Source organism: Erigeron canadensis, chromosome 2, assembly GCF_010389155.1.
Source record: "Erigeron canadensis isolate Cc75 chromosome 2, C_canadensis_v1, whole genome shotgun sequence".
In the NCBI taxonomy this organism is placed as follows: Eukaryota; Viridiplantae; Streptophyta; class Magnoliopsida; order Asterales; family Asteraceae; genus Erigeron; species Erigeron canadensis.
The window spans coordinates 33,090,464-33,118,338 of record NC_057762.1 but is presented as its reverse complement, the minus strand read 5'-3'; the positions used below and the strand labels follow the sequence as shown (position 1 = coordinate 33,118,338).

The 27,875-nt window shown below is 31.5% G+C and overlaps 3 protein-coding genes across 3 annotated transcripts; all 3 read right to left on the bottom strand.

The window, feature by feature from the left end:
* Positions 1–2,296: 2,296 nt before the first annotated feature.
* On the bottom strand, positions 2,297–4,203 carry LOC122589481 (vegetative cell wall protein gp1). Its single transcript, XM_043761775.1, has 2 exons — positions 3,998–4,203; positions 2,297–3,269 (listed from the first exon to the last, which is right to left on the bottom strand). Exons 1-2 carry the CDS (start codon positions 4,188–4,190, stop codon positions 2,434–2,436), a joined length of 1,029 nt encoding a protein of 342 aa, XP_043617710.1. The 5' UTR covers positions 4,191–4,203; the 3' UTR covers positions 2,297–2,433.
* A 7,230-nt stretch (positions 4,204–11,433) lies between these two features.
* LOC122587191 (agamous-like MADS-box protein MADS2) lies at positions 11,434–15,310 on the bottom strand. Its single transcript, XM_043759292.1, has 8 exons — positions 15,030–15,310; positions 13,517–13,595; positions 13,327–13,391; positions 12,911–13,010; positions 12,692–12,733; positions 12,584–12,625; positions 12,338–12,483; positions 11,434–11,688 (listed from the first exon to the last, which is right to left on the bottom strand). Exons 1-8 carry the CDS (start codon positions 15,212–15,214, stop codon positions 11,604–11,606), a joined length of 744 nt encoding a protein of 247 aa, XP_043615227.1. The 5' UTR covers positions 15,215–15,310; the 3' UTR covers positions 11,434–11,603.
* Positions 15,311–18,594: 3,284 nt separating this feature from the next.
* On the bottom strand, positions 18,595–19,545 carry LOC122588121 (MYB-like transcription factor EOBI). Its single transcript, XM_043760257.1, has 3 exons — positions 19,428–19,545; positions 19,120–19,249; positions 18,595–19,012 (listed from the first exon to the last, which is right to left on the bottom strand). Exons 1-3 carry the CDS (start codon positions 19,540–19,542, stop codon positions 18,595–18,597), a joined length of 663 nt encoding a protein of 220 aa, XP_043616192.1. The 5' UTR covers positions 19,543–19,545.
* Between the last annotated feature and the right edge of the window lie 8,330 nt (positions 19,546–27,875).

Below are 27,875 nucleotides of genomic sequence, written 5' to 3'. Positions count from 1 at the left end.
AGACCTAAAGTATAATTATAAGAAAAATAATAAAAAGAATAGGATTGTTGGGCTATTATTCAAAACTTGAAGTGTCAAATTATAAAATGATTATATAAAACAAAGTGATGATGTTCTAATTCAAACACCAACCACCATCGCTAATTTCTTCTCTTCTTTCGTTTTTTTTCCCTTCCTTTCATGACTATCAACACTTGCCCACCATCTTCAAAACAATAACTTTATACCGTCATCATCTTCAAACACAACAAATATCTCCAAGGCCTATGTCTTTTCTGCCTATCTATCAATCGGCCATGACGTGTAATCTAGTAATATGAGTATGTTAGTCATTACACAACAATAAACAACCAATGCATCTTTCTTATGAATGAATAAGTCATGGTAACTTTTCAAAAATTAGATTTTAAGTTCATGTACCAGGATATTACATTACAATATCATTAACGCCGAAGGTTGTGAACAGTAGTTGGGCCATATATATATATATATCAAATTTATCAATGATAAAACAAAATCTAGCATGAAAAAAGTGGTTTGGGCTTGGCTTATTAAAGGATAGGTTCTTGGTTCGAGACTTCTCTCCCTTTTTCTTTCTTTAATTGTTTTTTTTTGGTTTGATGTTAACATTTTAACCTTTTTAAAAATTATATACATAACCCTAGGATTTTATATCTTATCAACTAACATATATAGTTTGTCCTTTTTGTTTTTCTTTTCATTTTATCATTTGGTTTTCTTTATAACTTTTTATATTATTTTGTAATTTTCATAACATTTAGTTTTGAAAAATGGTAAATCTATAAAAAATTTACAAACACATGTAATATGTGACGTCGACGGTTCTAAGTAAAACGAAACAAGTATTAAAGTAAAATAACAAATAAAACAATAGGTTAAAATCACCGTGTATCATGAAAATCATAATGCATCAATATATGTTTGTCCTTCGTCTATCAATTATATCAAGATCTAAGGGTCAAGATCTTGTCTTATTTGTTTTACTTTAATAGTTGTTTTATAATAACCAACCCCGACGTCGACTAATCCAATGACTAAAAAGAAAAAGAAAGAAACTTATTTTATTGGTGGAAAAACTGTTTATTTGGTTTTATATAAAAGGTTTTTTGAACTTTTTCTAATGTTTTTTGTTAGTATTTCTTTCTTTTTTTAAGTTTGGTTTTTGGATTTTTTCTGTATAACTTTTTTTTTTGTGATTTTTTTTAATCTTGATTGTGTGGTTGTGATATTGGCATTAAATAGGAAAACGAATAATCGCAATCACCTGTAGTGTAAGTTTTTAAACGAGCCGCTACTTGCATTTTGCTACATTATATCCGTTTGAAATCTGAACTTAAAATTGATGTTTTTGCTATATCACATTCTGTTTGGGTTTCTACTACGAGTTATTTCTTGATTTCTTGCACACTTTTAAAAAAATATATTTATGATAAAATTATTTTTCATTAAACCGTTGAAGGTTTATTGCAAATCTACAAAAATCACCTAACCGTTTTAACGAGACAATTAAGTCGCGGGGTCCAAAATTTGCTAACATCTCATTAATTAAGTAGCTGATATCACAATACATTCGACTATTTGAGTGGCTTATCAATAGACGAGTCAATGTTATTTTAAAATAAAATTTTTCCAGTACACCTTTACCCATATGAGCAATATTGACTACTTTTATGACTCGAATGAATCAAATAATAAAAAGTTAAAAACTCATAAAGGGGGACTATGAGATAAATAGCTTAAATTTAGTGAGACCATCATCCATGATTGACATAACATACAGTTATTTGTTTCCGAAAAGAAAGAAAAAGGATTACACATTTAATTTGCATTTTGAAACAACCAAACTAATGACAATTAGATACAGTATCTTTCGTGTATGCTTATTTATTATTGGCATAAACGTGATTGTTTGATTTGATGTGGTAACCAAAAACTGGTATGAGTGCAGGGTACGTAGATCCCAACAACACAAACCGTGTGGCTAACGAAGGACCAGTACCATTGAGATTCGAGAATCGTTTTGGGTTCTTAAATATTAATTCGGATCTTCGTGTCATTATATCTCTTTTTCATGCTTTACTTCTTTTTTGATATGGTTTTTAGCTGATACAGACACTTTTCTCTTGTAATTAAGTTTCGCGTAAAGTTGTTTTTCAGTTGAATATAGATTTGTGTTTATAGTTCATTAACAGCTAGCAGAACTAATATTAATTCTAAGTCTGTAACTCTAAATGCCTAAATAATAAATATGTTTAGTAATCATATACATCTCACATTTAACAATGTTAAATTTATTCAAGCTAAAAAAATTACAATACCATCCATTAAACTATATATATGAAAAGTTTATAAGTAAAAGCAATATTTATATGTATCAAAACGTGACTTCAAAAAATTATACAGTACAATACATCAAGGGGTGGTTTTTCTGGATGGTGGGACCGGCGGGAGTCCTGGTATTAAAGGTATCGGAGGTAAAGGAATCGGAAAAGCAGGCGGCGGAGGTGGTGGGGGTGATGGAGTTAGACCTGGTATGGTTGGGAATGGTGGAAACAATGGTGGAAATACTGATGCCGGTGGTGGTGACGGAATGAGAGGTGGAAGTAATGCCGGTGGTGGCGGTTGGAACGGCAAAGGTGGAATTAGTGATGGCGGTGATGGCACTAATGGTAATGGAGGTAACATGGGTGGTTGTAATGGGTTGGGAGGGAAAGGGAATCCGAATATTTTTTTGTCAGATAGTTTGTCGTTTTTTGAACTTTTTTTGTTGTTAATGGGTGGGAGCAGTGGGCCCCCCGGGAGGCGTGGTAGTGGTGGAATCAACGGTGGAACTACAGGTGGAATGGGTAAGTCCGGTACAGGTAGTGGAGGTAGTAAGCCGCCTCCGCCTCCAACAGGTGGTAGAAATGGTGCTGGGGGGTCAGGAAGAGCGGGTGGGAAATCTTTTGGGGTGGAATCTTTTTGGTTACATAATTCTGGCTTAAATGTGAAGAAACCGGCTGAGAAAATATGAGTTCCGCGGTGTTTTGATTTGAAATGGATTTCTGATGAGGCGGCAGTGGCTGCCACCGCGCAATATGGCGATCCGCTGCGGATTAGTCTCATGGAACACCCTTTAATTTTGTTTATATCTTTGCTAACGGAAAGTGGAAGTTTAGCTTTGAACTCGCCCTTTGCATTTGTCTTTACTTCCTTGTGGAATGACGGCTTTTGGGTGCTACCGCCGCATTCCACCGCCACTGTCGCCCCTACACAACCATATCAACATCTATCAATAAACATGACATCAAAAGTATACACTCGCAAACTTCCTTTTTTAGTAACTCTTTCCTAACAAAGGGCAAATTGAAGTTACATGTGCTCTAACGGACTAACGAGCTCGATTGAAACTCCAAAAAACTTGTCTACTTATATAAGGGATAAGGATTAATTCAATTATTAACTGATTGTGTAACTAATTAAACTCAAACACTGTTAGAGGGCTTAATAAAAGGCTAAAGAAGTACTGACAAAACATTATTGATACTGTTGTGTCAATTTTTGAAAATCAATTTGAAATTGATTAAATAGAACTTGTATGGCAAAATTACAAGAAGTTAAGTTTGTCATCTTTGGGAGTGGTTATAGAACTTAGAATCTATCTCGTTGAGAAAGTTTTCTAGCTAGGTTGAGTACTCTCATGGACAATGAATATAGTTTTACACCTTAAAGTTCCAATCGTATCACACAAAAGGACCGCGTTTTGGTCTAAAGGTATAATTAGATTTGACGACTAAAAACCAAAAAATGATTGTAGGTTCGACGCAAATGTGTGAACCGTGATATACTATATATGTGAATAATTGTCTTTTCGATAGTCAGCATCATATAATCTCTTTCGGGGAGACTCGTAAAACAAGTTAAAAAAGATAGTGTATATATACTTAACTAAAGCTATAAAAACACAAAACACAAAAATGTCAACTACACAGATTACCTGGGATGAAGTGGGTGGATTTGGATGCTTCTTGATGGAAGCAAGTGTCACAGTAGACCGTTCCGACAAGAACGGCTGGTGATGGCAGTTGTTTCCGATGTCTAGCATCGGAAACGACACTGAAGGAAAAACACAGGACTAGTACCACAAATGAAACCCAAGGAGACATTTTGGAAAACCAAGTATGATTCATACTAATCTTTTGGTGCAGATGAAGTTGTTTTTATATAGTGGAAGTTCACGAGGCTAACTTTTGGATTCATTATGTCAATCATGCAAATACTAGTATAACTCCAAACCATACTAGCGGTTAATGCAGTCTGGTTTATGTTTTGATCTAAAAATATACAGTAGTTTTTTCTTTAAGTTCCGTGTTAGTTTTGACTTTTGACTTGTATAAATATTCTTTAACGTTTTCATGTTTTTTTATGAAGTATTTACATGTGTGATACACCTATATATGATTGTGCTTTTAATCAAGTTGTTACACAAAACAATTTAGGTTGTCGCAAATAAAAGTACTTATACTTGTTAAATTATTAACTTTCAACTTATTTGACCCGTTTTATAGGTGTTTTTCGCCTATATATAGATTAGACTGTTTATAATTAAAATGAGATATAGCTAGCTTAAATGGAACTTTTTTGCATAAATCAATAGCTCAAAGAAACATCATTATTTTGATTTTTTAATTTGCTTTGTTAATGTTTTTTTTAAGGCAAATATTGAATCAATGACAAGCCACTAGCCCACCCGATTATTTTCTTTCAAGTGCAATACACAAAGATCATACAATTTACATAAAGAAACGGCTAAGGATCAGTGGTTGGAGCTCATGCCTCTGGAAACAGAGGTCACGTGTTCGATCCTCATGCCCAACAAGGCTGGAGGTCCTTTTACCTATGGTAGAACCTGGAAGCATCCTCTTTACCTTTGGTAGGGGTAAGGCTATCTACATATTAACCTCCCCCATATACCGTCAAAAACGGTATTGGAACCCAAAACCCGTGAAAGACGGTATTGAGAGTTACTTACTTTTAAACGGCTAAATGAAAGGTGAGAAGAAAAAAACTCACAAACTCAAACTAGCTTGTTGTCATATGTGCAATTTGAACCCTTAAACTTATCATTATTGAAATTAATAGATAGTATTTCACCTTAACCACTTGAACGCAATGGAATGAGTGTTATTGGTATTTTGTTTTTTACTTATATGGGGGAAGTAGAGTTTGTTACCACGTAATAATGTTATTTTGGTTGGGAATGGTGGGTAGAGCCAAAAAGGGGACAAATTAAAATGCAATGTTCACGGGTGTGATACATTGGCCACAAATTCCATGATCAGAGTGTCAGGCTAAGGTTGGATCCCATGGCTCATAGTCATGTCATGGCTATCCTTTTAAACATTCTTGGATAACAGAAGAACCATCTACTCAACTACTATGTCGACACGTGTCGATGTAACAAGATAGAATGTATAAATATGTTGATGCAGTATATTATACAACTTTTTGCCTGATAAGGCCGAAACAGCAAAAAGTGACAAAGGGATTACAAAATGAAAACTAGGTGGTGATCATTCACCAAGCAAGTCTGCTTTTAAGTAAATGCTGAAAAAAGGAATGATCAGTACATTGGAATACTTTCCAACTTATATGTGTACATGAGTACATCACTACATCTTATGGGACGTGAGTCCTCTCCGAGTCTCCGATAGGCTAATGGTGCAAGACATGTAGTAAATAATTTATACTGAATCACTTTCATTAATAAAACTCTTAAAAATAAATATGACTAAAATTGATATTACAGGGTCATGTTAGTCATTTAGAATCTTAAATTTTGAAATATTAATTCAATGTGGGCTCTTTATATGTAAGATTGTTTTTTAAAAGTATTTTTATAAAGATTATGATGTGTCAAAATCACACATTTTTTAAAAAGTTTTTTCCTTTATTTATGATATCATATTTGACAAAAAAAAAAAAAAAACTCACTTAATGCTTATTTAAAACTTCTAGTCTTTTATTTGAAACAAATAAATCTTAATTTTTTTAATAATATTATTAAATGTCTTTTTATACTTTGTTAACGCAACATATACTCTTATTTTACGTATCATTGTATTAGTCGATTAACTATCTTCATATCAAATTATAATATATTGATAAGAAAAATTACATGCATTTTTTTACAATTTTTTTTTTAAATTTTGATGACAATGCCTGGGTTAAACCCGAGTTGCTTAGCTAATATATATAAAAAAAAATAACGATATATTTGAAGCTACCAAATGTTTTTTCCAACAAAAATTAAGTATGGAAGCAAATCAAATTGAGTATTTTAATGATAAATAACACTTAAACTAAGCACACTAGGTAATAGATATGATATGATTTTGTATTGATATATAAAAGGGACGTTTTTGTCTAGTATAAAGGGGTTTTCTTTCCTTCACGGGAATTGAAAGTTTTTGTCCGTAGGCAAAGACAATTACGTCTATTTCCTTAACTCACGAGATTAGAATTAAATCAAAACGTCAACTTAATTTGCCTTTGTTATCTAGCTTCGTTATAACTATATTGATTAGATATGTGTTTCACTGCTATAGACTACGACTTTTGATGGTGTAGACTAGTGTCGACACACGTGTTATTTTTAAGGGTCTGTTTGGTTCACAAAAATTCCGTATATATTCAAATTGAACCATGGCGCCATCATCAACTACACGAAAATGGATACATGGCTTCATTAAACCGACGAAACTAATGGTTACATTTTAAGATGCTTATCAAAGGGTAGCAATTAAGGGTGTTCAAAGTCGGATATTCTAAGTTTCGGATACTCGAATTTCAAATATCAAAAATTTCGGATAATGGATTTCAATATCTGAACATATATTTGAACTATCCGAAATATCCGAGTTTTAAGAAATATATATATTTTTCAGATATTTTCGAATATTGACTATAAATTTCTCGGATACTTTTGGATATTTTCGGATATTTTCGAATAATTCTCGGATAGTTTCGGCTATCTTTGGATATAAAATAATAAAATTTTGATTTTTTTGAAAAATAAGGTTTTCGGATATTTCGGATATCCTAAATATCCGAAGTTTTCAAATATTACTATACGAATCCGAAATTTCAGATTCGAATATCCGAAATTTCAAATAAAATCGGATCGGATTTTCGGATATTTGAATTAGAATAAATTTGAACACCTCTAGTAGCAATGTATATTGGAATGGAAAATGCGAATACTATAATGATCAATCAAAATCATACTTTAGCAAAAGGTTTTTGGGTACACCAAATTAAGGTCTCAACGTTAATAACCTTAAGAGACACCAATCAACGACATGATCGGAACTTCACATAAGGTTTTTTCATGTATATTATATAACTTTTCAAAAATATTAAAAATGTCAAATTTAATAAACTTGCAAAAATATCTGATGATTAGTGATTGACATACAGTAAGCTATGTTTAGAATTTTTAAAATAATTTATTTTAAAAATACGAGTATGATACTAAATAAGTTGGTTACTCGATCGTATATGAAAGAATATCTATACTCTATATTAAAGAAAATACCCTTATGTTAAAAGTTACATGGAGAAATGTCTAAAATGCCCTCCTATGTAATATTTTCACCTACAAGGCTACAACCCTTTAAAATATTTTCACATACACTATTCTCTTAACATTAATAATTAAATTACACTATCAATCCTTTATTTTTCTAAAATATCTTCATTAACCTTTTAAATCAATTACTTTTATATGAATTATCTACGGCATTCGACGCCGCATCTACCACCAACACTCGCCTCCACCACCACACCGTCGCCGTCACGACCACCGCCGCATCGCGCGGGTACAATGCTAGTTTTGACTAAATAAGATATAAACGGGTGTTAATTAAGATGTAAGCTGAAAGAGTATTTTGGATACTATCCACAAGACCACATCTAAAATTTATATTATTTAATAATTTGATAGAGTAATTTTTATTAAGTATCAAACTATCAATAAGAGCAATGAGCATCTAGCTCCTGCTGTTCACTGATTAATATTGGGGTTCATGTTTCTTTTTTATGTCACTTTCAAACACATAATTCTAAACTGCTAAAAAAGATTAGTGCTAACTTCTAAGAAGAAGATTTTTTTTTCTTTTTTGTAAAAATCTATCATATGATTCATTTATGTTGGAGATCAGGCTTGTTGGATTGATTATTGGGCTTAGGATGGCATTGTTAAATTTGGATCAAAGGCTTTCTACTTTTTCCAATTCTTTTTTTTCCCCCTTTTTCTTTTTTAGAACTGCAAACCAAAAAATATACAATATATCAATAAAAAAAAAATTAAAAACGTTTAAGAAATACAGGTTACATTTTCTCCACAAAAGAATGAAAGATGAGTTATCTACTTATGTTCATCAGACCATACTGGGCTGCCAACGATTTTTGGGCTAAGCGAGAGCGGGCCAAAATATGGGCTGTAGGCCTGTAGATAGACCACATGTTGTTTTAGTTTTAGGTCATGTTAACTTAATAGACTTAATGGTTAAGAATTTAATAAATTCAGTTAAATTTCATGTTTTATTTTTGATTTAATAAACAAAAAAAAACTGTCAATTACATATTTGGGACTTAATACATACAAACATTATTTATATATTCAGACACTTAATAAACTCAAGACTTGATAACTAAAAAAGAAACGTACCCTTAAAAACATGATTAAGCTCACTCAAATGGTGTTTATCATTTGAAATGATAAAATAATCAAAACATTAATTTCTGGACAACAATGAAGAACACGAAATACTCTGCTTAACATCAGTTCTTGTACTTTTTTGTTTTTCCTTATCGTCTTGTGAAATGAAAAAGTTTTTGACAAATGAAGACATTATCAAAAATATATCTCAAACTCAAAGATAAAGTTTCAAACCATTTCGGACTCTGACTTAATCCCAACATGTTCAAAAGTCCATGGAGAAAATCAACATGCCCAATACCTTACGGCTTACGCTTTACTTTGAGTCCAAATTTCGTCTAAAACTTTACCAAACCTTTTCTACAACTCAAGACGCGTTTATATTGCAAAAGACGCTTATATATGTACCCAAGTTTTTTATTTGTAGGATTGAAATTGATAGGAAAAAGAAGCAATTAATAAAGTCAAAGTTAACCCGCTTAAAAGGAACAAGCCGAAAAAATTGGAAAGATATACCAGCACGAAACACTTATTTTTATCGTGCAATTTATTTATGAGAAATTCAATAACAAAAATAAAATTATGTTTGGTCAAAGAAAATAGAGTTATTTCAATTCACCATAACGTTGCTGATTATCTAGATAAATAAAGCGTCCTACACATAAACTTTATAAGAAAATAGTCCCCTGTCCAACATAATTGTTCCGCAATTAAAAACCATGGTATAAAGAAAATTGTTTTTTTTTAACGATTAAAAGGAAATTGTTAATTGCTGCATCAATTAGTGCTTCTTTGTCAATCAAGTGTCATTTAATCCTTAATCAAAGGGAAGTGATATTTGTACCACTTTTTTGATAAATTTACTAAAATCATGCATTACCAGTTTGTACAGTAAGCTATAAAAGTTGTACATTGTGGTACACCAATCAAAAATGATGATACGAATATCTTAATCAAAGTATTTACTGTTTTTTTGAACGACGAATAGTACGAATATCTTAATCAAAGTATTTACTGTTTTTTTGAACGACGAATAGAAAAATTTTACTATCATCTAGGCATCTAGCAAGATGGTAGGTAATTATGTAGCAACATCCAAAAAGAATAAAACACCAAACAGAGTAGTAAAAGAAAAAAATTGATGGATCAACTGATCAACATACTCATTTTCACATTCCCTGAAATAACATAGTGATGTTTGACTAATGACCCTACCTTTTTAGCACAATTATTATTTGAGCCAAAAATAAATGTTCATGGTAATTGTTTAAGTGTAAAATATCTAGAATACTGTTAAAGATATCTGATCAACATCATTTTTTATGTCACGAACAATATAATGTACTGATATGTTAGTAACATAACCTTTTTCTTCCTTTTTTTTCTTTCAAATATAGAATAATAAATTAAAGTTTTTTAAAAGTATCTTTTGTTTAGATTTCAAACAGTAACAAATTAGTTAACATAATAAAAATTTATTATATACAGTTAAAATTTTGAAAAGAATCTAGTCTATTGCCTGTTATGATTTTTCGATTTGTACTTTAATCACTAGAATCTTGCTAGTCGATCCTTATATTATATTCCTTTTGCCGTCCAAAAACAAAACTTATTATACATGTAATGGATGGATATCTGATCCTAATTTTCAAAAACTTAAAATTACACTTTGTGTATAACTAAAAGGCTACCTTATACCTTATCCTATTACTTTTACCCCTATTTACAAAGTGACTTGTGAACCAAAATATATTGGGTTTTTTTCACTTTTATATTTCATTTCACTAGTACAAGCTTATAGAAACCGGTTATAGAGGAAACAGAGAAAATAAGTGGTCTCTATTCTTTCAACATGTCTCTATTGTCTTAGATTTGTAGTAGAATTTATTCAATTCACCAAGCTATATATACTTACAACTCACGCTAAGGAATTTACTTGGAGTATCTTCAGCGTTAATCCATAGGAGAATAGGAGATGTCCATTCTATGATAATAACATATATATAAAAAGGTGAGATTAATGCAACAACGTACACTATAAACTACCATTGTTTTGCAATGCTAGCTTATAGAAGTTTATAAGGTATAGTACAAGTTAATCCCATGAACTTCGATGAACTTGCTAATAGAAAAAATGGGTCGTATATCCTCTTATTTAATCCAAATACTTCTAATTTTTGTCTTAAAAATTGAATTTTATGAAAAATTTGGCATGAGAGCATTGGAACAAAACACGCAGAAGATGACATTGGATGTTACTTTTATAGTATATGGCAATGCTATTTACTTTAAGTTCATAGCATCGGAGATGTTATGACCTTAAATTTTATAATTGATAAATGTATTGCGAAACATTAATAATTAGAACCATGTTGATCAATGGGTCGCAAAACAAACGACACAAACATCATCATAAGTACGTTTGCAATCATGCATGAAATGGTTAGTCTCGTCGTATTGCGTGGGTATAGGCTAGTTATAGTAAAACTATTCTCCCTTCTTTATTAGTTTTTGATGATGTACAAATAGCTTCCTTAAATAAACAGACGTGTCCTAACATTTACGCTTTCCAAAATTTTGGAAAAAACAAACCTGGAACAAAGACTGACGTACAAGAAGCAACAGTTAAGGAAAATAAAGTTATAACAATCTTAAAATGTGCACACAAAACAACTTTAAACTATGTAAATTGGGAAAGAAGAAGATCGAAGAAAAAAAAAGGTTGTTCATTTTTGTCTTTCATTGGTAGCTAGGTTCTTACATGTTCCCATAATTCAAGCCAAAATTATTAGAGACGAAATTTATTGAAGATCTTATATCACCAAAAAAGAGGGGGAGGGTTTGTTGACCAGTTTTTCCAGCTTAATTGACTTTGTCAAAGTCAAAGCATCCATCCAGGGACTATTCCATTGACATTCTGTCCACTTGTTGATGCTGCTATCTGGTTTGAACTTATTGTATTATACCTGTATATAAATTTGGATTTTGAAGATTGATAAGAGTGACAACTCATATATGATCGATGAAATTAATGAAATAATTCACAAGAAATAATACATAAACCGATTATATGTTTAGTATCTAAGTGCCTTTTAATACTTAAAGTCTTTCTTTGACAATGAAGAGTGAGAAAACTCGATGTGTTAGAAACTGATTATCAAGTTAAAAGTAACATCAAATTTTTTTTATTTTTTGAGGTAGATTGAAAGTTGCATGACTAGGTTTAAGCTAAATCATTATGTTGTAACACATTGTCCAGGTCTTAATTTGCCCAAGTCTGATAATTCGAACATTAATAAATAACAACTTTGGATTGAAAATGATCACTATGGTGAAAAAAAACCCATCCTTTCAGCCTTTTCAATAGAATTTATTCTCATTTTACTTAGTCAAATGCTACAGAGCTTTAGACCAAAGAGACACCAAAAAAAGAGACAAAGTTCCATCCTATTAGCCAAAAACACACATCAAATAACTCATGGTGTATCAACTTGACACATTGTTTGAGAAAATAACAGCCACTTTAGTATAGTTATATATTTTATTAGTAACTAGCTAGTACTAAACTGATATATTATAGATATGCAATGATATAAGTTTGGTGTGTAGAATTACCCAATTTGCAAATTGGAGTTGCAGTCTAGAGGCTGGAAGAAGCCTTGATCATGTTGTTCCTGGTGTTGATGGTGTTGCTCATATGTACCATTTTCACCTCCTGCCCATGATGGTCCTGCCTGATTTTCGGCATAGAATTCCTCTAGCTGCAATTAAAAAAAAAACATAAACAACAAATTTAAGTAATCTATATAGTTATTTTTCCGTAATGATCAGTATGGTTATATGCATTCACAGTGTTCTTACTTTATTCTGCAAAGCTTTATTAGCTTCTAGCCACATCCTTTCCTGTAAAATAATACGTTAATATTTTGAACGTTTAAAAACCTTGAAAACTAGGAATATGCGCGATACCTTAACTTGAAGATCGGAGAGGCGATCGAGCATTGATTGGGTCTGCATATTGAACATAAGATCATACATATAGTTAGATAAATGTCAAAATTATATATTCCTAGCTTTAGCAAGTTGAGTTGTTTCCAAATTTGGTTTTTGATAGCTTTATGCACAATAGTCACTTCCTTAAGATTAGATAATTTTGTATTATGCAAAACAAGATATGGCGTCTTTTACCCTTATGGACCGGATTTGCCTTAGAGTAGAGTCAAGTTGGCGCTCTAATTGCTCAAGTTCTTTCAGATTCAGCGGCCCTAGATCTTCTCCAAAAAGTTGCCTGTGATATGAACATTTCTTGTTAGTCTAATCAATTAGAATCTACTCATCAAGAGTTAATCATGATCTTTCTTAGGGGGTGTTTGTTATTGTGATTACAAAACGGATTTTGCGTTTTCAAAATAAATTATGCGTTTTCAAAACTGCGTTTTGAAAAAAGCAGGTAGGTACATGCTTCTTCAAAACTGCGTTTTCATAGCAGATAATCATTTTTTCACACAAACACTTTTTTAGATTATTTGCGTTTTACGAACGTAATAATCAGATAATCACTTCAAAACGCATTCCCAAACACTAAGTTATACTGTGTTACTTACCTTTGGTATTGTTGTAGAGATTCATATTTAGCTTTCAGTTTCATGTACTCCTTATAGCTGCTTTGCTATATGATCAAAACAAGATACTCATTAGAATACTTGACAAGTACCAAAAAAAGGTTCTAACTGACATGATCCGAAATGGGCTTTGATCGATCACATGAAGAAATAAGATTGGAAATGGATATACCTCGGCATCATTGGCTGTTCGATTTACTTCCATGGAACTATAAGTGCAATTCTGATACCTTTCGAGCATCTTGAGCATGCTAGTCATAACAAAGAACAACTTTCCGCCTTTAGTTTATTAAAATAAAATACTTTCCGCCATTAGCGTTCAATTAATACTAATATCCGTCTCTTGTTAACAAGTTTCTATTTAAGAAGTTATCAGGTCGGATACTCGGATTCTTGAACCTCTCAGCACTGTATAAGTTTTTAAATCATTAGGCAAACTCTCATAAGTTAAAGTTTATTTCAAGTATTTTTTTAAATTATGCAACGATAATATTACAATAATACCATGCTAAAAGAGCACAATCTCATGACCATTCTCTCTAGCCATATATATAGCATGTAATGTGCATATTTTGTAGCAATACAATTCCATGAAAGCTTCAAGTTAAACTAATTACATGAATAGATTATAACCTTTTGTAATATATCTACAGATAAGGTAAAAAATGACCCTTTATAGAACCTAGCTAGCTCTGTATAAAGTTAGTATAAAATTTCAATATCAAAACTCATGTTTCAGCCTTTCCAAAATAAAAAAATAACTCATGTTTCAATAAGTCTAGTTTGGACAATACACAACTACTTTGATTCTATAACACTAGCCTTTTACATAAACATCACTTTAAGATAACTATGAAAAACAAAAATAGCTAGCTAGCTAGCAGGGTTTATTGAAATGATTAGTGAGTAATCATGATACTAAATACATTTCATAATCCAAATAAAGCTGTTGACAACATTGTATCTTTGAAAATTGTGCTTTTAAGTTAGGGTTCCAAGAAAACAATTAACAAATATTTGTTCTTCAGCCTATGAATTCAATGGAACTTGTAGCTAGCTCCAATCCCCACCAAGATTTTGAACAAGATACGTAACAAATTATTAATTCTACCCAACAAACTTAACATAAAACTTAACTTAAATCTAATTTTATCAAGGTACCATTAGTCCATAAGTCTAAATATAAAAATTGTGTAGATCGATCTAGCTAGATCAATATTCTAGATGTTGTCAATGTTTAAAAACGATGACCATTAATTGATTCTGATGTAAATCAACACGAACAATTATTCATTACAAGTAAAATAAATTAAACTCAAAAGTAAATATACTTCTTTTTGTATAGATAACATTTGTATTTACAATTTTACATTATTTAGATTCATATAGACACGATCTAGCTAGTTTTTTTTTTTTTTGAACAGCTAGTTGATTCCATTTATAAATTAGACAAGAAAAAAATCTTTTAATTATATCAAACCACAAAAGCATTTCTTTGGAAAATACATACATATACACAACGTATATATCCACCACAGACCACATCGGTATTGTAACAAATCACATCACACAAGTTATCAAATTAAAACATATTTTCATCAAAAACACAAATCCTATATCAGATCTACAAACATATATACATACAAAAACACATAGTAAATTATAAATTAAAGGTAGCTAGGTACTTGGAAGTGCTGCAAAACTCATAAAGCTTTCCTCTATTTGAGAAGATGATAAGAGCAACTTCAGCATCACAAAGAACAGAGAGTTCATAAGCTTTTTTAAGCAGCCCATTTCTTCTTTTTGCAAAAGTTACTTGCCTATTTATTTTATTCTCAATTCTTTTCAATTCCACTCTTCCTCTCCCCATAATTATTATAAATAATGATAATTCTTCACAATTTTCAGCTAAAGTTTCAAACTTTTTGATTACCCAGATGAATTGAACAAGTGGGTATTTTTTAGAAATATTTATTGTTGCAAAAAAGTAATAATTTTTGTACAAAAGATCAACCAAGAAACAAAATCTTGAAGGTTTTAGCAAAAAATATATAGAAAAGATGGATTTATTTGCAAACTGATATATACTTTTTTTTTATATAATAAAAGGATTTATTTATTTTTCCTTCATTTTTTATAGCCAGATATGAAGTTTAGGGTTGGTGTTGTTTCCATCTTCAAAGCTTCATGCTTTTTAACCTATTTAAGAAACACAAGCAAGCACCATCTAATGAGAAAGGTATCCCACTTGCAGTTGAGCGCGTGCGGTCAAGAGTTGTGTGAGTGGATGAAGGAGGTGAGCGCGTGGGGATGAGACTTTGGAGTCAAATGTGAATTATTAGTTTTTACAGATAAAATAAATCAACATATGTCACCATCTTTAAATAGGTAGCCCACGTGTCAGTTGATGAATGGTCGGTATCATAGGATTTGTTTTATTTATTATTATATACTTTCATTGTCCGTACAGATTTTAAAGATGATATCAATTTGATTTAGATTCTTGATAGGTGATATCACATAGTTGTGAATGTACAATAATCCAACTATTTACGAGTTACTAGAAAAAATGTAACCACGGTCTTGGAAATGATTATTGCATTATATTATATTTTTTAATAGCCAACAAAATTTGTACCTCATATGTGCGACCAAGGAATATTTGGTAACCCGACCAGAATCTTTCATCAACGACATCGTTATTGAAAATATGATTAAGCGGTCAACTGTAATTAACGCAGTCAGCGTGTGGTAGTATGCATGTGAACTAGACTGTCAGATCTTAACTGGGATTTTAATAGCAACGTTGTTGTCTAAAACCCATGTTTGGGTTACTAAATTTCCATTGTCGGGGTACATGAGGCGTTATTAAATGGCTAACAAGGTGCTATATATAAAAAATGGATCAGTATTGGATACATATACCCAATTGAGTTTGATAGAAATCTTTTTACATTAATGCAACGCTAGGTTGATAGCCTTAATGATGTACCATCTCCCTAGTTGATTAAGAATAATAATATTTCTTCTGTTTTATAAAGGCTATTAGGATTCAGCCTTGATTGTAGTCCCAGGACTTGAGTTTGGCTACTCTGTGGAAATTTTATATTGGGTTTTATTAAGTTATTCGTTAGAAATTTTATATCAAGTCGTGTAACCTTGTATATATTTATGGGGGTTTTTTTAAATGTATTTGGTTATAAAACTTATTTATTTTATTGTATTAATATAAAGTTTTATGTATAAAAAAGTATTGTTGTGTATTCATAAAAAGTTTATATTCATAAAAATTTCATATATTAGTATTAATAAAAAGTTTATATAAGTTTGTGTTAAAATATTTCAAAAATAAAATCTTTGAGGATGAAGTGAAAAACTAAGATCAGATATGAATGGCATAATATATTAATATTGGTGGTGGCAAGATATTACTATATCATTAATGGCGAGGCTTATGAACAATGCCACATGCTACGTGGCGTTGTTCTATTGGTCTCGCCTGTATCCCGTGTTTTTCTCAGATTTTGCCATATCGGATTCCGTTAAGGTTATTTTTTGTTCGGTTTTTCTTGGTTTCCTACATAGTTTTTTTTGCTTTTGTGTTTTCTTTCTATTGGTCCACTTATACCTCGCGTTTTTTCGGATTTTGCTATATCGGATTCCTTTAAGGTTATTTTTCTTTCGGTATTTGTTGGTTTATTACATAGTTTTTTTGCTTTTGTGTTTTCTTTCTATTGGTTCATCGTATACCCCCCATCACTATTTAGATTTTGTCATTTTGGATCCCGTTTGGTGTTTTTTCTTGGTGTTCATCATAGTTTTTTGGCTTTTGTGTTCTGAATTAATATATAGGAAACTTTTACACAAAATTTATTTTTTCCTTTGTTATTTCTATTTTCGTTAAGGTTATTTATCTTTGGTTTTTCTTGGTTTTTTGATACCTTTTTTTTTGCGTATATGATCTCTTTATTGGTTCATCATATATCCGCATCACTATTTAGATTCTGACATTACGGATCCATTTTGAGTTTTTCTTTCGTTTTTTTTTGGTATAGTTATCAATAGTCACCATGCTTATTAAAACTTGACACGTCGCATCGGCTATAAAGTGACACATCGCACGTTTCCTATATTTTGGATTTTGCCACATTGCATCCTGTTCGGATTTTGTCACGTCTTTTTCTTTTTAGTTGTTTTTCCTTTTCGGATTTTTTATTACGGGTTACTTCTTTTGTTTTTTTCACACTTTTTAATTGTCATTCAACCTTATTGTGACACACCGTACCGCTACTTGCATTTTGCTATATCGCATCCACCTGATATCTGAATTAATATATTAATATTTTTGTCATATCACATCCCGTTCAGGTTTCTACTACGGGTTACGTTTTGTTTTCTTGCATACTTTTAAACAAACATATTAATGACAAAATTATTTCTATTAAGCTGTCGAAAATTCACGGCATATATACTAAAATAACGAACCGTTTCAACAAAGGAATTGGTGCGGGGTCCAAAATTTTCTAGTTGAGATGAAATGAGGAAGTTGGGCTTCTGGTTGGCATATATGGGCCTTATGAGCAAAGAATGATCAAGGTGTGAACATTCGTGGCTTTTGGTTTGGCACATACATCACGCCCCAAAACATGACATCCACTGATCGACATTTTTAGAGGCCTTCGACTGATCAGCCGGCATGTCGAATATATTGACGAATTCCCTCTATCTCTTAATTTTTGCTCAAAAATTAACGTTCTCTTCTACTTAATTGGTGTCCTCAGTTGAGCCCGACAAAAGCGATATTCATAAGTTTTCGTTGCGTTTAATTAGTTCCCTTCTTGGGGGAGCTAGTGACGCAGGTGCCCCCTCTCCGTTATCATAAGTAGGTGTTATAATTAACATATATATAAAACATGGGTTGCACATCTTCAATTTTCTCATTATAAATCTGGAACTTGAATACCATTATATTGAAACAAGGAGTTTATAATCATTTTTATGTCATGAAACATTGAATTGAAATTCTATAATAACTAGTGTGCTATGTGCTTTTTTTAACCAAAAATGCAGACAAGATTCCATGACAAATATAATTTTGATAATAAGAAACATTTATTAATTCTACTTGAGTCCTTTCTTACGTACCCCAATACAACCCAAAAAAATGATGTCTATGGTTTCGATAATGCTAATTAGAGAATATAGCATTCTTAAAACTCTATGGGCTATGATTCAAGAACATGAAGTAAATTATTGTTCCACCACAGCTTGGATTGAATGATCCAGGCCTAGATTCCAAAGAAAGTCACTCCATAAACCGTCTTCCGTGACAGTGTCCAACCACCGTGCAACATCTTGCGCCATCATACATGGGTTTTGTTGTTGGACCTCGCCGGTGGCCCATGGGCATGCGTAATTAGATTTAGTGGTTTCTTGTAGCGAGGTTAGCGGTGGTTCAGTCATCATTATTGTATCATTCTCTTCTGATTCGGAGGATGTGGAATTATTCATTCTTTCGTTAACATGTGGATACTCTTGGTTCATGTAGCTATATTTGCGCTTTTTCTCATTTTGGATGATTGGCTTTTGCTTCTTGAAATGGGTTCTCCAGTAATTCTTTATCTCATTATCGGTTCTTCCTGGTAAGTATCTAGCTATAGTGGACCATCTGTACCAAAAACGTATAATATGATTTTAGAGATCATGACATATATATTAGCACAAGTAAGATCGAGGGACATATAAAGCCGATAGATGAGAGATGGATGTAATTACTTGTTTCCCCATAAAGCATGAAGTTCGATAATGATGCCTTCCTCTTGAGGCGATAATTGGTCTTTCTTAAGCCCCGGTCTTAGGTAGTTCACCCACCTTAACCTACAACTCTTCCCATTCCTCTTCAATCCTAAAACCAAAGATTATTTCAAGAATTAGGACCAAAAATGAAATAATTATTTTGTAATGCAAAATTTTTACTCAAATGATTCAATAGTAATGTTCATAGTTTATATGTATATAACTCACAAACAATTTAGAACTAGATTTAACACATACATAGATTGATATATATATATATATCATACCTGTGGAACTAGCCACGGAGCTCCATCGTCCCTCACCGTGCAATGCAACATACTCCATAAGCAACTTATCCTCTGCGGGTGTCCAAGGTCCCTTCCTCCACCCTTCCTCCGCCATTCTCCAACCCATCATTCCGTCCATTTATGTATATATGATAGTATGTGTTTTTTTTTTAAAAATGCTTATTGTCTTGTCTCCAATTCTTGTGACACAAATTGCTATTTAACAATTACAACAACCCCTTTTTATATATGTTCTCAAGCAGAAGTAAATTATTTTAATTAGTGCCCCCTGACCTCACAATCCTAATGACGCTATCTTTTCATTTGCAAATCCACTAAGGGATCTTATTATAGTTCATAAAATAAGAAATCTATCAAATGGTGTGTCACCAAGTGTCAAAATATCTATCTCTAGCCAACAGTAATCCACCAAGTGTCCTTTTAAAAACTTAAACATCAAAGTAAGAAAACATTCCTTATTTGATGACTATAGTTAAGAAAGCTTAAGTCACATATATCTTCAAATGATAACACAGAATCTAAAAGAAAGACCACTGTCTTAATAATCTAGCTTAAAAAACTAACATAGTGGTTGTTAGTGTCTCCTTGAAAACGGCCCAATATCCAATCCTTGGTTAACATATGTTATAATACAACAAAGTTTTTCGAGTTTTTGAGCTCTAGATGGAAGCTTCTGGTTACTATTTTCGGGTGGTGGAATCAATGTTAGAATATAGAAAAGGCGCGATGAGTCAGCTTGCGGACACCTGTTAGTACTTAAGATATATAATTGTCAATTATATGTACTATTAAGGAATTGTTTAATGGTTTGGGTGATTAGTTTAAGTGATAATATGCATATTTGGACACTGATGTGTAACACCTAAACTATATATTAATCAGAACTAAAAAGCTTTCCGGATGTAGAAAGTATTATTATATCTTTAGATGTTGAAATGTAGATTACTTTATTTGATTCTTGTGTCAAAGATGAATTGAATTTGGTCTATATCTTTTTGAAGAGCCAAGTACTAATTAGTAGTTCCCATTCAAACTAAAACCGTCTGAAAGGTATGTTAATTAACTACGTGGATTTGCAGTAAATTGATGATTAATAATCGACGGTTGGAAACTATCCGATGTTTTTTTTCATGGCATTTTAGGTACACAAGCTAGATTACACGTTTTTGAAAAAGAGATTAGTCTTAATCTGTATTAGTGGTACTAACTAAGATATTATGACTTCAAAAGGCTTCTAGATTTCGTCGATATATATTCTTTATTTTTGTGTCGATGGAATTAGTTATATGATCATCATTATCGAACTTTATGGCTTCCAAAAAAAAATTCTTTTAGCAGAAAAGATGGGATATTGTTGAAGTTATCCTTAAATTAGAAAGGGAGTTCTATGTAACATGCATAGTACTTTTTAGATGGAATAGAAAAAAGTATAATTCATGTTAATGAAATTGATCAAGAAATATATTTGTACGAATTACTAATAATAATCATCTAGGATGAGAGAAATTCGGTACTCACAATCTGGTACCGAATCATAACCGGTAACGATGGCACCACATATCAGTTTTGGTTTATTAATGATTTGATAGAAACAGTTTTGGCACTGACTGTATGGTATTTGAGTTCTGGAATTAACCTTTTATTGTTTAATCGTAACTCTAGCTAATGGAGACTTTTGAGCTATATATTGGAAACTCTATGATCTAGCCCGACTGTTTATTGAGACGAGCTCAATTGGCACCCTAATTAAAAAATTTGTCTAGGTATGACATCGATTTTGATTTGAGCTTTGCTTAACACCATAGAGTGAATGTCGTGCCTTGATCAATTTGTTGGAATCAAATTCTAAAGATATAACCAAGATAAACGAATTATTCAAAACTAATGGGGTACCCCGCGCAATGCAACGGTGGTGACGGGTGACAGTAATGGTAACAACGATAGGCGATCTATTAATGTAAAAGTAAGTCATGTAAATTGGGTAGTATATAAAAGTAAGTAAGTAAGTAACTGCTCAGTGCTGCCTTTCGCGGGTTTTGAACCCCAATACCTCGACGGTGTATGGGGGAGGTTAGGATGTAGGCAGACCTTACCTCTACCTAAGTAGAGAGACTGCTTCCAGTTTCTACCTAAATGGTAGAAAAGGCCCTCCAACCTTTGCATGAGATATATATAAGTAGTAACCTTTGCATGGGTAGTATGTATAAGTAGTTATTTTAAAAGTTAAATGATTTATGTTGTAAATAAATTCATTAAATTTATTATAAGTATATTAGATTATGTTAATACATGACACACCTTTTAAGTCATATTTAAAACTTAAAATATATAATAAACTATTAGTTGGTTATTTGTGATTTAAAATTAAAAATAAAAGTTAAATAAAATGTTTCATTTACAATTATTTAATATCTGAGAGTAATATTTTCTAAACATAAGTAAATAGCTTTTCATTATTAATTTATTTTATCTTTTACGGAAAAATAAATAGTTAGAATATTAAATAAATATGATAACATCAAATAAGAATTGTGAAGTTTTAATTAGAAGATTGTAAGATAATTAAATAAAGGGTGTAAAATTTAAAAATTATAGGACCTTTATGTAATCATTCTATAAGTTAGGGCTAATGTGACAATCTTGTGTAATTTATTGTACTATCTAGGATTTTTTTCGATGTGGCGTTTGCTTAATTATTTTCATATATAACTTCAACAAGTTAACTTTGCATACAAGGGAACTTTTAAAACAACTAGAAGAAGACCCACGCGTTGCGGTGACAATAGCTAAACGTTTACTTTTAACTTTCACGATCATTACATTAATTGATAATTTCGTATTATCGTACAATTGCAAGCTTGTGTTGTAATTAAATTACCGGTGATATGGTTTAAGCTTGTGTTGAAAATAAATGACCGGTGATATGGTTTCTAGGCGTTGGCATTCGATTCTTCTTTGATTATGAGAAACACATGTATCATTATGTTAGTTTGCTCTGCTACAGTACAATGGAGAAACACATGTATCATTATTTATATCTATTGATTGTGTCATGTACAAAATAAAAAAAATATAACACCAAAATAGAAGATATGAAAAACTACAGACGGGTTATATGTTTAATTAAAAGGTTAAGCCTTCAAGTCATTAGGTCATTAAGTATCCACATAATTCTAAAAGAAGTCTTTAGGGGTCGGGCCAACTTCAACCAATATGTTCTTTACTCGTATGATATAAATTTGTTACATCCCAAATTCATAGTGAGCCCGCTTTTGCAGGCATGAATAGTAACTGTTGAATACAACTCAACCTAAGAACACAAGACTCAATTTATATGAATACAACTAACAAAAAAAATGGAATAAAACAACCTTCAAAGAACATACTTGCATATCAGCTTTACAAAGAGTAGATGAACGCTTATAACCTTAAAGTGTCCTGAAATGTAGGCATCAAGTGGTAGTTTCACATTATTAGTACTTCTAATCCATGGATGACCTGCAACATTAGATTATAATACATACGTATGTGTCAAAAGAGATAAATTAAAAGGGAAAAGAGAAACCGATCAAAATGCAGATTATGTTTCACAAAACTAATTGCCATTTCGATTTTCAGAGAGGCAAAAGGAATGAAAAGTTGACTTTGTAAAAATACACTACGCTTTGAAGAACCCCGTGAATTCATCGTTCTTGGTACCTTGTGTACAGAAGATATTCATGTAAAAACACACTACGTTTTTAAGAATAAGTAGTTTTTGAATAAAGTTAGAACGAAATTGTTCTTTAAACATCTACATGTCCCAAATTGTCTACCCTTCCAAATGTTTGTCGTTATTTCTACATTTTCCATAATTGAACTGGTGATAGCTACATATATATATATATCATAGAGAACATATATATCAGAGTTTAGCTAAAGGTAGCAAATTCGACCCACTTACATACCAATTAGTTAATTTGGGTTGTGTCCCGTCTCAAAGGTGTAGCTAACGGTCTCTCAACTCTCTACATATGGTCTAACTTATTGTATAGACCAACTGTTGAAAAGATTTTTCCTTTACCCAATAGGGGGTAAGATCAGCTAAGAAGGAACAAATTGAACAGGTTAAAGAGACAAAGAAGTCACAGAGAGAGTATGTTAAATGAACAAAACACTCTAAAATACAACAATTCGGGTAGTAACTCTCTGTGCGCAACCATACTATTAATTTAAGGGTGTTTCTGGGCCGACTCAAAGCGACCCGCCTGATGCACACTTTGACCCTCTTACTGACATGGCAACATGTAACCTATAACTTTTAAGCAATAGTTATACGCTCACTGGTTAGCAGCAGAAAGGAACAACAGATTCACACAACAAACTACGGTAAATGATAAAAGTACTAAAGGGATGTAACATGTTACCAGCAACATTTTTCAAATGTGCATGAGTGCGAATGTGCCATAATGAGTTCGACAAAAGTTCACATTCCAAACCAAAGTTACTAACTAAACAATCATACACAAATTAAAATCATGTACATTAACAAAGAAAGAAACAAATTTCAAAACCCGAAACAAAAAAAATCCTCGATGAACAGACCCGAGTTTTATACTATTGTTAGCTTTTTCCACAACCCTATAAATCAGCCACATTTGTTTTTTCTATTTTCTATTTGAAAGGGCAAAGACAGATTTCGTATAAGAAATTGAGAATATAAAAAATAGAAAATTCATTGAAAGGAACTTACAGTTAACAGATTTGCAATGGAAATAAAAAACGATAGAATGAACGTGGCACAAATGGTGTGTGTGATGGCAGTGGGTTTAGCTCCGAAGATTCAGGTAACATATGTTGCTGCCATTTTATTTAAATTTATTTAAAAATCAAAATACAAACCTAATAATCACGATTTAAACAATCAAAGAAAAAAATTTGATTGCAATAAATTGAAATTAATTGATCGATTGCGGGAGTTTTATGGTGAGATCGTGGTTGCCGGCGAGTGGTTCCGGCGATATAGTTGCCGACGGATATAACAGCCGCCTGTTGTGGTGGTGATGCAAAGTATTCCGGCGATGGTGAAGATCTGAGAAGTCGGAGAGAGGGAAGAGATCGATATGCAATTATCCAGAAAATTGTCTTTTTTTCTTTGTTTAGGACTTTAGGGGGAGGAGCCGAGGAGGGATGTCAGGATGTGGGAGAATGTCCAAGGGTAAAATTGGTATTTTAAAGACAGAATTATTTAATGCTTGATAGGGGATTTGCTTTATGAGGTATTAAAGATAACCGATCCAATAGGAAGCATTGACTTTGACTGGTATTAATTAATATTAATATTCATTAATATTTATGTTAATAATTATTATTGATAATTCATGACATTAATTTATATTTATTTGGTAATAATCCTTAAAAATCCCAAATTTTTAATATCTTAAACAAAATGCGTGGGAACACATTAATATAAAATAAAATTCATCGACTAAGAATATCATGTAAAATTAAATGAGATGAGTTTATATACATATCACATTTCGATTGAAATGTAAATAAACACTATTTATCTAATACTAATATGACAAATAAGCAAAAATCATATTTGTCATCAAAATAAAAATGATATACAAACTTTTGCATATCCTCCATTGTTATATATAAAAAAAGTCATAAAACAATTATTGCAAAACCTTTTCTTTTAAATTAATTAGCGAATATATCAGATCATTTAGCTCAATGTGAATGTTAAAACAAATTCTTTTTCTTTTAAATTATATTTAAGACCATATAAAATTAAAAAAAATATTTACTATAGTTTATAATAAATTTAATACATTTTAGTTATTAAGAGTATTAAATAAAACATATATTATCTAGCTACTTATTATAATATTACCGTTTTACTATAACGTTACCGTGCAACGGACGGGTATATAACTATATATGCTGATTTGGATAGCTTAAATAATGAGCTTCATTTAAGTAAAATTGAAAAAAAAAATGTACTCCTTTTTTAATAGAGTAAAAATTAAGTATACATGTTTGAATTAGTAGATAAAAAACGAAAATTTGAAAATTTAAGAGGACCATATTTGATAATGTAACACAGATATAGATGTACAGATATAGATGTAGATAGAAATCAAAACCAACACATTTGTAAAAGAGACACATAATTGCATACAAGAATCTAGTTGGGTTATAATGATGATAAGTTCGTGTTGAAAGCAAGTTGGTAATCAACTAGGATGAGAATAATAAACAAGTTATCAAGAATGTGGGAAGACAAGCTATATTAAACCCGCCAAAATCAAATTTGGCCATATAATATCAATGGAATGAAATTGATGAGGATGATGATGGTAGGGAGTACAATCAAATTTGGCTACATAATATCAATGAAATGAAATTGAAAGAGAAGTAATGTTGGGAAAATATATATTTTTCCACCACTTTAGACATCAATAAATATATGGTCATGTGACATATATACAGAACTGTTTAGTAGGTTGTGTAATCTTTGGCCAAGGCTACGTAACGAACTAAGATGTGTCCAAATTGGATTAAAGGTGAATGAGATATCGAGTAACAAAGTTGTGTGTTTGGTGCATAAGTTGGAATTGGAAAACCTTTGTCCCACATTGGTGTGGGATTTAAATTTTCACTAGTTTATAAGTGGAAGTTTCTAAGCTATGTCAAGATCTTGTGTTGCGTTTTACTTTGGGTCAAAATTCTCTGAACCAATGCGTGTACGAGCGACCTACAGACACCGAATACAACTCAAAAAATTGGGGACCGCACGGGGTTCCTTTTTACTGCGACCCAGGAAAACCCCGCCCCGATTTTGACCCGTTTAAGAAGGGAATAAGCTTCTAAAACTGATATCATAAGTATCAGTCTTGTAACTGATAAGAATTAATATCAATTTGTGTAACTCACCATTATAGCTAATTTATGATATCAGTTTCAACTTTGTGTGTATATGGACCGATCGGGTCTTGGAAAATATACACAACAACATACAGAATTTGTTCATAACACACACAGATCTTCTCCTTTGTAAAATCTCGGTCACGAAACATGCAACCATCCCTGTGCTCCGTTCTTCTTTCAGGCAAGTGATCAACGTCTGGCAGTACGCTGCTTTTAACCGGTATACCCTGAAAACAGACGGCGAATCTGTTTAAGGGAGTTGTGTCAAACACAAACCCGGTTCTTCTTTGTTTTGTTACGATTCTTTTGTTTTGCTTGAACCTTTCGAGTTGCTGATTTTATATAGTTCTCCTATTATGTATTGTATTTATTGCGTTATCTTTTTCTATCGTATTGTAATATATTTAAGGAATTACGTGTATTATTATACTGTTATTCCAACAAGTAATACTGTTGATTACATGTATTATTAACAATTAGTTTCTTGCTAACTCGTAAAAAAAATAAATCAAAAGAACTAGTTTAGGATGAAAATCGCCACCACAATAATACCTATTGTTATTTTTACCACGCTAGGAATGCTTCATGTAAAAAGAAAAAAAAATACATAAATGATTGTAATTTACTATAGTACTAGCTAATCAACCCGAATTAAATCCGGGTAGTTAAAAACATGTTTTTATTATAAATACAAGATAAAAGGATTGTAATAGGTGAACTTTGATGTAAATATTATTGAATTTAATACAACTTTGAACATAAAAATCATTCGAAAGATTCAAAATGCCGATACATTTTGTATACTTGAAACTTTTAGATATTTGAATTAGTACACATATAAAAGTGGTTTAATAAAAACAGATAGTCGACAATATTAAGATGCATGTACAATTACTAATAAAAGAACTATACTTGCGAATTGAGATGATGCGGGTCAAAAATACGTGAGAGAAAATAATACATGAAAGTTAAATGGTAAAATTGGAAAGGAAGAAAAAGAAATAAAAAAAATTGATAAATTAAAAAGAAATACTTTTGTTTATATGACATCATCATCTATTTTAAAAATAAGGTGTATAGAAAATTTTTAGTTTACCACATCAACTTTTTATTAAAAATATATTTTGAAAACAATCATCTTTTATTTATAATAGAGATATTTTGGGTAAAAGATTTACCCTAGTTAGATTTTATATGAGTATAATAATGAAGTTCAGACGGATTAGCTAAAAGCCAAACCGACCATACAAAATCGCACCCAATTAAGTGCTTCACTCAATATTATACAGAATACAATCGCATCTCAACTAACATAACACAAAGTAACTCAAGCTATTCTCTGCGCGCGATATAATAAAGATGGAAGGTCCCAAGCAATCAAAACACGTTCCACTCTCGTAGTCTTTCTAAATTAAAAAAAATGAAACTTCAAGCGTACTGTTGGAAAAAAAATATCTCAACTAGTTGTTCTTTGGTTCGCTTCCTTTGCTGGAAGAGTCTAACAATTTGTAT

Coding starts and splice junctions, on each gene's coding strand:
- LOC122588121 (XM_043760257.1), bottom strand. CDS start 19,542: ATGGCGGAGGAAGGGTGGAGGAAGGGACCTTGGACACCCGCAGAGGAT. Junction 19,250..19,427: donor CTCCGTGGCTAGTTCCACAG/GTATGATATATA, acceptor CTTTGGTTTTAG/GATTGAAGAGGAATGGGAAG. Junction 19,013..19,119: donor CATGCTTTATGGGGAAACAA/GTAATTACATCC, acceptor TTTTTGGTACAG/ATGGTCCACTATAGCTAGAT.
- LOC122589481 (XM_043761775.1), bottom strand. CDS start 4,190: ATGAATCATACTTGGTTTTCCAAAATGTCTCCTTGGGTTTCATTTGTG. Junction 3,270..3,997: donor ATCCACCCACTTCATCCCAG/GTAATCTGTGTA, acceptor ATGGTTGTGTAG/GGGCGACAGTGGCGGTGGAA.
- LOC122587191 (XM_043759292.1), bottom strand. CDS start 15,214: ATGGGGAGAGGAAGAGTGGAATTGAAAAGAATTGAGAATAAAATAAAT. Junction 13,596..15,029: donor GAGTTTTGCAGCACTTCCAA/GTACCTAGCTAC, acceptor TGTTATGACTAG/CATGCTCAAGATGCTCGAAA. Junction 11,689..12,337: donor AACTCCAATTTGCAAATTGG/GTAATTCTACAC, acceptor ATTTATATACAG/GTATAATACAATAAGTTCAA.